The sequence below is a fragment of the Pseudorasbora parva genome, chromosome 4 (assembly GCF_024679245.1).
Source record: "Pseudorasbora parva isolate DD20220531a chromosome 4, ASM2467924v1, whole genome shotgun sequence".
Classification (NCBI taxonomy): Eukaryota; Metazoa; Chordata; class Actinopteri; order Cypriniformes; family Gobionidae; genus Pseudorasbora; species Pseudorasbora parva.
The window spans coordinates 11,868,205-11,880,486 of NC_090175.1; the positions used below are offsets into that span (position 1 = coordinate 11,868,205).

Here is a 12,282-nt window from a genome sequence, read left to right on the forward strand (position 1 = left end):
CTCTCTCTCTCTCTCTCTCTCTCTCTCTCTCTCTCTTTCTCTCTCTCTCTCTCTCTAACTGAAACAGATCCAGAGATATCAATCCTCTCGTTTCCTGTCGATTGTGGACACCCTTTATTACATGCATGATTTAAATGGTTAAAGCCACGTGTGTGTTAATCAGGCATAGCTGCTTAAATTATAATACATCATTATGCCCCAATTATTTAATTGTTTTTCGCTTAAATAAAAATAAAATGAAGCCTGCTGTAAAGAGCAGGGTTTTTTTCCACATTTCACCACCTACATTCTTATTGCCATAATGTAATCTTATTCACGTTACTGTCATCTATCTATCTATCTATCTATCTATCTATCTATCTATCTATCTATCTATCTATCTATCTATCTATCTATCTATCTATCTATCTATCTATCTATCATCTATCTATCTATCTATCTATCTATCTATCTATCTATCTATCTATCTATCTATCTATCTATCCATCCATCCATCTATCTGCTGTCCATTCGTCTGTCCATCCGTTTGTCCGTCATCCATCCATCCATTTATCTGTCCATCCGTCTGTCCGTCATCCATCCATCCATTTATCTGTCCATCTGTCTGTCCGTCATCCATCCATCCGTGTCATCTATCTGCCATCCATCCATCCATCCATCCATCCATCCATCCATCCATCCATCCATCCATCCATCCATCCATCCATCCATCTATCTATCTATCTATCTATCTATCTATCTATCTATCTATCTATCTATCTATCTATCTATCTATCTATCTCTCATCCATCCATCCATCTGTCCATCCGTCTGTCTGCCCTCCATCCATTCTCCATCCATCCTTTTTATAAATATAAACTCAATAACAAACAAAAAAAAGATCATTGTAAAATGTCATAAAATAATATATACTTATTTTAGAAGTTTTAAGCAATGTTTAGAAGTTTGAAAAGCAATGATTGATTTTAACAAGTCAAATTTCTGGTGTATTGTAGTTATAGCAACTTTTTATAACACACAAAAAATCTTTATCGTCCTAATATACTGTAGATTTCATTTTCTTGATGTAAAATCGCAGCTGAAGGTCTGTAGGAACTGTGTAACTGGCCTGAAACATACACTCATAATGCAAACAGTATAAATATGTCAACGTAAAACAGTTTGCCAGAATTGTAAACATAGTTTTGGATTAGCTTCAAGATTCTCCTCTGTTGAGATGATGCCGGGTTTGTTTTGGTAGTGAGTTTAAACAGGAAAGTGGAAGAAGAGAGAGAGATCAAGCATTAAAATCCAACCCAGACATTTTAATTACACCAACCATCACTCACCTTCATACCACAGATGGTTTCCTTACAACCACAACCCATGTTCATAAGCCGTTTTCTCTATGTCAATCCTCCTTCCTCTTCTATAAAAGTCAGTTGTGAAATTGTTTTTTGAAGTAGTTCATTTCAGGCGAGGATGCGTACATAATTTTGCTTGGACGTGGACTAGACCAGGAGTGCCCAACCCTGTTCCTGGAGATCCAGCTTCCTGCAAAGTTCAACTCAGGCCCTGATCAAACACAACTGAAGCACCTAATTAAGTTCTTGATAATTGCAGACAGATGTGTTGGACTAGGGCTGGATCTCCAGGAACATGATTGATTTATACATTCATTTACCCCAGTTGTTGATGAAATTTCCAGTTAAAGTGACTGCAAAACAACCCACAGGAAAAAGCAGTACCTCTCGTGCCCTACAGGGGGCGATGCATACCACCTCCATTCTGCAATCCGCTTAGCACCAACAATAACACACCAGCATGCTGCTATTCCTGCAGTATATATTGTGTGATGTGTGCACCGTATGCATAGAATACATCACATAGGCCTACAAAGTGTGCCAAAATGTGTAGTATTTAACAGATCACACTGTATGGATTACTGTATCGCACAATGCATTGTGCTCATCTTTCATTTCGTCCTCTTCCTAAAATAATTGCCTAAGTCATTTGCAATTATTTTAGGAAGGTGACGATTTTCAGTGAGATGAATAATCCAGACATAATGCCTCCTTATCTCATTATATTACGTTTTTAAGACTTACGTTTGGTCAGACTTTGAACAAAAGACAATTTTACACCCAACTAGAGAAAAATGCACCATACACTCTAAAAAATGCTGGGTTAAAAACAACCCAAGTTGGGTTGAAAATGCACCGACCCAACAATTGAGTTGTTTTAACCCAATGGTTGAGTTGTTTTAACCCAGTGGTTGAGTTGTTTTAACCCAGTGGTTGGGTTAAATGTTGCTTAAGACAACCCAATTGCTGGGTAAGAACAACTCAACCATTGGGTTAAAACAACCCAATTGTTGGGTCGGTGCATTTTCAACCCAACTTGGGTTGTTTTTAACCCAGCATTTTTTAGAGTGTAGCTACCGAGGTCAATAGCTGTATGAAACTAAAAACAGTGCTTAGTGTTTTACATAAACTACAGTTCATGTTCGCGCATTCTTTGAAATAACTCTCTTCTGCTCACCGAGGCTGCATTTATTTGATAAAATACAGTAAAGAAATGATAAATACAAATAAATTTAGTTTTCTTTTTCCATAAATTGTCAAATGTCATTTATTCCTGTGATCTGTATTTTCAGCATCATTCCTCCAGTCTTCAGTGTCACATGATCCTTCAGAAATCATTCCGATATGAGGATCTGATGCTTAAAGGGATAGTTCACCCAAAAATGAAAATGATAAACCCATTATAAAAGTACGCCACACAGCTCCGGGGGGTTGATAAACGCCTTCTGAAGTAAATTGATGGGTTTGTGTTAGAAAAATATCAATATTTAAAACGTTATAAAGTAAAATATCTAGCTTCCGCCAGACCGCCTTCATTATTCAACTTACGGAAAAAGTGTTACTACCGTCAAGTCAGACATAGCGTAACTGCGAGAGGCGTTACACTTTCTGTGTAAATTGAATACTGAAGGCGGTCTGACGGAAGCTAGATATTTTACTTTATAACGTTTTAAATATTGATATTTTTCTTACACAAAAGAAAAGGCCTTTATTAACCCCCGGAGCCGTGTGGAGCACGTTTATAATGAATGGATGCTCTTTTTTGGCCGTCACATATAAAGCTTGGATTAATCAGGACATTTATTAATATAACTCTGTTTGTATTGGTCTGACAGAAGAATGTCTTACACATCTGCTAGAGGGTGAGTAAATCATGGGCTAATTTTCCTTTTTGGGTGAACTATCCCTTTAAGAAACGATTATGATTATTATCAATGTTAGAAACGGTTGTGCTGCTTCATATTTTTGTGGAAACAGTGATAATGTTTTTCCCCAAGACTCTTTGATGTATAGAAAGAACAGCATTTCTTTTAAATATAAATATTTTGAAAATGTCTTTACTGTCACTTTCGATCAATGTAATGCATCCTTGCTGAATAAAAGTATTCATATTCATTTCTTTCAAAACTGTGAAACTTCTGAACAGATGTGTGTTAAAACTAATGTGTACTGTATATAATCTGCAGAAAGCAGTACACAAAGAATCAAAATGTTCACAGAATCATCCATGTGCAATAATAATGATATAACACACGTGTTGAGGTATGAATTTTTATGTGAATAAACCCACACTCACTGAAAAGCAACCAAACACACACACACACACACACAAACACACACACACATAGTGTGAATATACAGCTCAGCTCACGTCAGTCAAATCCAGAACAATCATTAGTACCTTTCAAAATCTCATCGACTGTCCAGATGCATCTGAGCGCATTTATACTGCAGGACATGGTGTGTGAGAAACCTTCAGTCGCATTCATCAGACAAAACCGGCGTTTGTGAACCGTCTTCTGTATCATGTTTGACACATCCAGCAGCACTATATACAGTTATGAGCTTTGTGTTGAATTGCTTTGCACAGATTAGATGGCAAACGTCCGTAATAGACGCCCACGTGAAGTGTGACGTAGGTATGTCTATCGCTCCCGGACTTTTGTCTGCAGAATAATGACTCTTCATTTCAGGTGGCACTAGAGTGGAAACACGAGACTTTGTTTTTGACCTTTCAGGCCACTTGAAGATTCACCTGGCTCCAGGTGAGAGGTCACGTGAAAGAATCTCCCGGCCCAGAGCGAGTACGCCCAGGTGTTGAGGCATTTCTTTTTTTCTGTATTGTTTTCTCTCTTTACTGATACAGTTGATCTGCCCATCACAGGGAACACGAGTCCCAGTGGCCATCTTGAATCCGTCTGTGTCGCGAGGACGGCGCCTCGTTCCAGGGGTAAAGCTGTAGGGGGTTCTGTACCGTTGAATAAAGGCCGTATATTGTGGTGCAAGTCAAAATCCAATTTCCGAATCCGCCCGAAAACTCCGGGTACGTGAGCAAAGGATCGATCCTCTCGCCAAAAAAAAGCCTGAGTGTGTAATGAAAAAGAGTTGAAATCATTTATGAGGAAACACTACTGGCGACAGCACGGCCACAAATCAACGCAGCTGACATTTCTATCAAAACACCCGCTTTCATCTTTTTATCTTTTCCCGTGGGTTGAGACATTAACTGATTCTGATGTCATAAACTGTCTCCACTGAGTAATTGAGTGACTAATTAATTGGGCTGGGCGGTTTGCTGTACAGTTTCTGTGAGGTGATTTTTATAAATGAGAACTGCTCTTGCAAATTACAACACACTCTTAAAAATAAAGGTCCCAAAAGGAGGTTTTCGCAGCGACTCTGAAGAAGACCCATTGTGGGTTCCCCAAAGAACCTCCGAGTCGACGCCTCTTAACCTTTATTTAGTGTGAAGAAGCTTTTTTGTGGAATGAAAATCGATGTCAATAAAGAACATTTATTTTTAAGAGAGCATGAAGAAAACAGGAAAGGTGTGATCATTGTGACTGTTAGGGTCAGACGGCCGTGAGGTGCAGAAGCGTACCTCTCCTCTGCTGTCTTCAGCAGGATGGCAGGGGTCTGTTTACATGTAGTGCCACTGACTCTCCAGACCCATATTCACTCCACCAAGACCACCCAGAGCCGCTGAGAGAGAGAGAGAGAGAGAGAGAGAGAGAGAAAGAGAGAGAGAGAGAGAGAGAGCTCATTAAATCACAAATGTATCTACTGACATCCTTGAAAATTAAACATCTTGTATATTCAAATGTTATGTTTGCTAACATAAATATAATTAAACCAACCATTGGGTTTAAAAAATAAATAAACCAATCAATGTGTTTAATATATATATACAGAGAGGAAAATAAGTATTTGAACACCCTGCTATTTTGCACGTTCATAATGTGCTAATTTAGGATAATAAATGGAGTGGAGGTGGACATTGTAAAGGCAGACTAACAGGTCTTTGAGGGTCAGAGTTATAGCTGATAGACAGGAGTTCAAATACTTATTTGCAGCTGTATCATACAAATAAATACCGGTAGTTCAGAATTTCTTTTTCTCTCACAGTGGACATGCACCTATGATGACAATTTCAGACCCCTCCATGATTTTTAAGTGGGAGAACTTGCACAATAGCAGGGTGTTCAAATACTTATTTTCCTCACTGTATATATATATATATATATATATGGTGGACTGACATTTCATATTACATCAAAGAAATCCCTTCACTTTTTTTGTAATTCCAATTATTTGCAATAGTTGATTTTGTTTAACGCACAAAATACACTAAAAACAGCAATATGCAATAATATGTAATGTATGTATACAGTATGTGTGTGTGTACTGTGAATAATTATTATGTATATTTTAATACACACACATACATGTATATATTTAAGAAATATTTTCATGTATATACTGCATATATATTTATATAATTTATATAATGTATATTACAAATATATAATAAAAGCTTAAATATATATACATGCATGTGTGTGTGTGTATGTATATATTTATATTCCTGTGATCTGAATTTTCAGCATCATTCCTCCAGTCTTCAGTGTCAAATGATCCTTCAGATAAATTTTTTTCAGGATTCTTTGATAAATAGAAAGTTCAAAAGAAAAGCATTCATTTTTTTAAATAGTTATATATTGTAACATTATACATGTATTTACTGTCATTTCTGATCAATTCCTTCAAAATAAATAAAATTAATCTCTCTTTTTAAAAAATCTAATGGGATTTTTCTGTTGTAGTCATGAGAAATGTGAGGGAAAGTTGCTTCATTCTCTTTAAGCAAAATATAATTTCTTACATACTGAATATGGTGTGAATAATCCTTTTATGGATTATTTTATAAATCAAGCAGTGCTTTGCTGGCTTCAGTTACAGGATGGGTGTTCATTTCCCCCTCAAACATCTGAACATTCAGACAGAGGTGATTTACCTGGTGGTCTGATGCCCATGTGCGACTGTCCGTCCATTACGAAACCTGCCATTGGCTGACCATCAGGAGTGTATGGGCCACTGTGACCTACTGCGCGCACACACACACACACACACACACACACACACACACACACACACACACACACACACACACACACACACACACACACACACACACACACACACACACACACACACACAAAACAGACAGTTAAAAAGGTCAACCATAACCACACATCAGCTTCCCAAAGGAAATATGTAAACAGTCACAATGCTAACACTCCCTCTTCAGTCCATCCAGACATTTACTGAAACCAAGATACACAAATGAGCCAGAAAAGTTAGAAAACATTATTTTGTGATCAATGTTTTGTGGCCCATTGCAAACATCGAACCCTAATCCTTACCAGACCAACACGCCTCATCCATCCTGAGCTCAGAGGGCTGTGTGTGTGTGAGCATGTTTTTGTGAAATATCAGGACACAAATGTGTATAATGACATGGGTATTACAAGGAGAGGGTGAAATATGAGGACATTCCCCATGTCCTCACTTTTCAAAATGCTTATAAATCATACAGGACGAGTAAAAACCCTTTCAGCGTAGGGGGATAGAAAATACGGTTTGTACGGTATAAAAACCATTACACCCCACATTTCACAAAAACAAACGTGTGTGTTTCACAAAAACGCACACGCACACGTGTGTGTGTGTGTGTGTGTGTGTGTGTGTGTGTGATTAATAAGCCTGAGTTCAACTCATTCATCCTGAAAACCATTTGAGTTCATACAGGACATGTTCTTGTGTCTAAAAATAGCCCAAGAGAATTGAGCATGTTTGGAGACACATGTTTGGTCCATTGTTTTAAAACTAAAAAAAAATGAAAAATGTTTTGCATACATCTAATTTGCTAACACAAATATACTGTATATCAAAGCACATATGCTGTAAAACCATATATTGTCAGTGGACTGACAACATATTTATGACAATTAAGCAATTGTTTTGTCATTTCCATTAAATATAAAAGTCTCTTCTGCTCACCAAGGCTGCATTTAATTGATCAAACTATAGTAAAAACAGTAATATTGTGAAATATTATTACTTTTTAAAATAACTGTTTTCTATTTGAATATATTTTAAATGCTAATTTGATGCAAATCGGACATTTTTCTGCACATTAAAACATGTTAATTTGACCTCTCAAAAGCATGATACTTGTGGCGTAAGACACCGACATACACAGAAAAACAGCAAAAGCCATCCAACTGTTGCATGTTTGCAATAGAGCAATAATTAAAATATAGTGCAGATGGATGGCGAGAGTTTAGCTATGAGAACTGAAATAAAAACGATTTAATTCGGTTTATAAGGCACTTGCCTGCGCGGTTGGACTGGTCGATCATCGGCTGGACGATCCTTCGCCTGGCATTGATAAACCTGACGGAGCAAAGCAGAGAACAGGGGTGAAAACAGTTGAAGTGAGCATAAAAGCACATTTAGTTTTTATTAACGTGCTGGCTTCTTTCAAAGGCAAGCATCATTAAAAATGATGGTTATGGATTTTGAACAAACACAGAGTATTAAACTCTGGCGTCCAGCACTGTTTGTGCTGAAGACATGAATGATTCCTCAAATCGTGCAGCTTATTAAGTCTGAAATGAACAGATTCGCAGTTTTGCCAGGTGGATAATAAAATAAACTCAAGCCAATCTAGAGGAGAAACCACCTAGCAACACTATAGAAACCACCAAACCCCTCCTGCAACGCCGCATTGTCATGTTGGCGAATTCTGCATTGGCAAACACACACACACACACACACACACACACACACACACACACACACACACACACAAAAACGAGTTTATTTTTACACAGAACATAAATTAGCACAGAACTTCAATGCTTTCTGCATTTATTCCCATGCTATGCTTGACCTATGACCTCCTGACTCAGTGACCTCACACCCCGGGCAGCGGCCCAGCTCTGCTCTTTCTCAGCCTGAAAAATTCCCCGTGACCTCTGACCTCCGAGTGCCAGGGCACAAGTCCGCACATGATTAATGGCTCCTCTGCGTCACCCCAGGTGCTTCGCTTCCATTTTAACCTTCACAAAGGAGGGGAAGCTCTACTTTTGATTCAGAGGAAGTGAGTTACACACACCGTGAGAGGCGTCACCGTCTGAAATGTTCAAGACCATACTGTCTTTACATCCGTGCTTCAGGACAACCTTCACCAAACCTAAACTTCCACAATAACATTCCCATAATGCAATAAAATGTGCATTTATGTGAGAAGCAAAACTGTGTAAGGAATAAAGACTCCTTTTCAGAGAATGGAGGGATTATTTAAATGAATAAAATCTAACAAAGTTTATGCTTAAAACAAGAAGGGTAAGAACATTTAATTCGTTGAAAACTATTTTCAAGATTAAAGTCATTTTATCTTGTCTTAAGTATGAAATTCACACGACAAAACTAGACAAAAAATACAGATTTAGAAAAATATTAAAGGTGCACTATGTAGTATTTTTGCAGTAAAATATCCAAAAACCACTAGGCCGGTGTTATATATTTTGTTCAGTTGAGTACCTAAAATATCCCAAATGTTTCCAACTATTTGTAAATTGTGAGTAAATTGCTATTTTAACTAAGGACCGGGACGTTTCAGCATAGCGTTTGAGGGAGTCGCCTGTCAATTGCGTCATATCTGCGCTACCCTCGGTTTCGGGTTTTATTTGGCAGGAGCGCTTTACTCTTAGCAGTGTGAACGAGTGAACGCACGGAGTAACGTCATAACATCGTTTTCAACACACTTCAATGTATCTAATATGATAAACAGAGCTGCATTACCTCCTAATCATAACCGGAAGAGCGGATCAGTGCGGACGCCCGGCGACTGTGTCCCGTCTCGTCATAATAAAAGTCCCGGTGTTCGCAAGGCGGGTATTTGTTTAACAATCGCTCCAGCGGCCGTGCTCAGCTCCTCAACACTCGGCCCTGCTCTGCTTCACTACAGTAACGTTAATAACCGCATGCATGAACGTGATTTCTGCCCGAGTCCTATTTTCCACCGGCTGTGAGGTGAAGACCACATGTCCCAAGATGCTGCGCTCACACTTTGCGTCATTAAACTACGCATTTGTTTAGAATAGGCGCCCTCCAGTGGACTAAAAGTTGCATAGTGCACCTTTAAAGCTACACTGAAAAAAAATGATTTTTACAGCTTGTTCTAATTGCTTAGTTAAAATGAGCTAAAGCAACACAATTGCTATACATTTTGTCCTAACGTAATTTGATTGTGTTCAATCCACTTAAATATAAGTCACACAAATCAAGAGAGAGTAAAAGTGTTATTTTATGTATTTTTGAGCAAGATGAGAAAGGAGGAGACTTGATTGTGTTTAATATTCAATTATGTTGGAATTATTAGAACAATCTGAATTATAATGGGTTACCATTGTGGAGAAGAGTGGAGCATTTGCTTAGGCTAAAACAACTAATGTAATTATGGTTTTCCTGAACGAGCTTTTATTGCTTAGCATTTCAGATGCTAATGAGTTATTGCTAGTTACATGTTTGTCAACTAGTTAGTGCTTGTTTTTATAATTCAGTTGTGTAACATTAAAATATGAAATATTGGAAGAATGAATATGTGATTTTGAATGTCTGGATCACGTCAGGGAGCCATTTAAAATCAATTTGAAACGACTTCATTGGATCTCTTAAAATGTATTCATTCCATGATGTTGAAGTTACATGAACAAATTATGTTTGTTTAACTTAATTGATTCATGTGGGACCGAATTAAATCATGTAAATCCAACACACTTTTTTCAGTGTATATATATCAGTTCAAACTGTTTTTTTTTTTTTTTTGGTGTTGAAAGAAATCAATTCTTTTATTTAACAAATATGCATTAATTTGAACAAAAGTGACAGTAAAGACATTTATAACGTGACAAAAAATTATATTTCAATTAAATTCTGTTCTTTTGAACTTCTATTTGTCACTTAATCCTGAAAAACATTTATCAGTTTCCACAAAAATATGAAGCAGCTCGACTGTTTTCCACATTGATAATAATCATAAATGTTTCTTGAGCATCATATCAGAATGATTTCTGAAGGATCATGTGACACTGAAGACTGGAGGAATGATGCTGAAAATTCACAAGAATAAACGGCATTTTTAAAGTCTATTCACATAGAAAACGGTTATTTTAAATTGCAATAATATTTCATTAATATTACTGGTTTTACTGTGTTTTTGATCAAATAAATGTAACCAACCACATTACTATTCACATTGCAGAAGTGATGCACCAATTAAATGTCCATATTTTATAGTATTTTATAATACATTTTAGTCATTTTAGTGCACAGTAGAGCTTGAGATGAATGTAAAGAAGCAGTAAAAGCAGAGATAAACAGGAAGAGCCGCGTGATGGGTCCAACATTCAGCAGGTACGATAAACGCTTTTTTGATGTTTTTGAGGGCTAGCATCTCTCTGAACTCCACCCGTTAGGGGACCAATCAGAGATAAGAGCCGTTTCCCCGGCGGGGACGAGCCCGTCCCACTCTTTAAGGGGGTTAAAAGTTGACCCCTCACTGAACCTCTCTTCTCACCACGAGACCAAGTTTACGAGCTTCATGCCTCTGCCTGTTCACTCCAAACACACACACACACATCCGTACACGGCCCAACACGCACACCAAACACATAACAACACTACGCAACAAGTTAAATATTTGGGGCCCTTTCTCAGCACAAGGGAGCAAAGAAACACACAGTACCTTTACTCCACAATCCAACACAGAGCTAACCTGCTGTGCCAAACATGCTCATATATATACACACTCTAAAAATGCTGGGTTGTTTCAACCCCTGTTTGGGTCACATATGGACAAACCCAACCATTGGTTAAATTTTGTTACATATTTAAAACCAACGGTTGGTTTACATTTTAAATAAATAAAAAACAATAAACACAACAGGATTACGTTTTTAAATATATTGATTGGTTTTTTTAAACCCAACGGTTTTTTAATTTTTGTTGGTTTAATTTTTTACATTTTTAAATTTAAAGGTTGGTTTACATTTTTATTTAAAAAAAATTAAACTTAACACAGTTTTTACATTTTTGTACATCAATGGTTGTGTTTCTCCATATGTGACTCAAACATGATGTTGAAACAACCCAGCATTTTTTAGAGTGTATATATTAGTGTTGTCAAATTGATAAATCCCGATTAATCACATTTAACATAAAAGTTTGTGTTTATATAATACATGTGTGTGTACATATACAGTATATATGCATCCATATACTTACATAACAAGAATTTAAGTTAATGCTCAATTTTCATGGTCATATAAATACATTTAAAATGTGCATTTATATATTTCTTTATTATTGTCATTGCCAATCTTTGTTTTAACTGGGGTTTTTTGTCGTTTTTTTTCTTCAGATGTTTCCAGGCTTGAATAAAAAACAAAATGGACTTTCTCAGACTTTCGGATCCCACCGTACATTCCTAGGCCTCTGGGTTTATATTAATTCACCAATGATATTTGTAGCCTATTGAACCTAAAACTCAGCAACAAATGTTCCTGTCTGGAAACCATATAAAGTGCTCTTTTAGTCCCACTGTATTGTGAGGTCATTGGGAGGACAGTGTTCTTCTTTATGAGTGTGTGTCTGTGCGTCTCCATGTTTAAATAAACCAGTCCAGCTGTTCCCTGTGATAATTTCTGTTTAATTTGACAGCAGCTCGTTTTCGCCCCTCGCGTTCCCTCACCTGTTTCCTCTGCGCGCCGGAGCTGCAGACACACACACGGCAATTTCTGCGCTCTTGTTTGTGTTGGGCTTTGAAGAGCACCTAATGTATTTTCACTCTGGTGATTAAAACACTAATCAG

General features: G+C 37.3%; 1 protein-coding gene across 3 annotated transcripts in view; it reads right to left on the bottom strand.

Moving 5' to 3' along the window:
* Positions 1 to 3,612: 3,612 nt before the first annotated feature.
* meis1a (Meis homeobox 1 a) overlaps positions 3,613 to 12,282 on the bottom strand; it is a 59,593-nt gene continuing 50,923 nt past the window's right edge. For 2 of the 3 annotated variants that reach the window (XM_067440912.1, XM_067440910.1), the window contains 4 exons: positions 7,741 to 7,799; positions 6,358 to 6,447; positions 4,945 to 5,045; positions 3,613 to 4,426 (listed from right to left, as the gene is read on the bottom strand). In XM_067440912.1, the coding sequence (XP_067297013.1) occupies positions 4,984 to 5,045; positions 6,358 to 6,447; positions 7,741 to 7,799 (211 nt within the window). In that variant the 3' untranslated portion in view covers positions 3,613 to 4,426; positions 4,945 to 4,983. The remainder of the gene's footprint in view (positions 4,427 to 4,944; positions 5,046 to 6,357; positions 6,448 to 7,740; positions 7,800 to 12,282) is intronic. The other variant, XM_067440911.1, reaches the window with a different exon arrangement.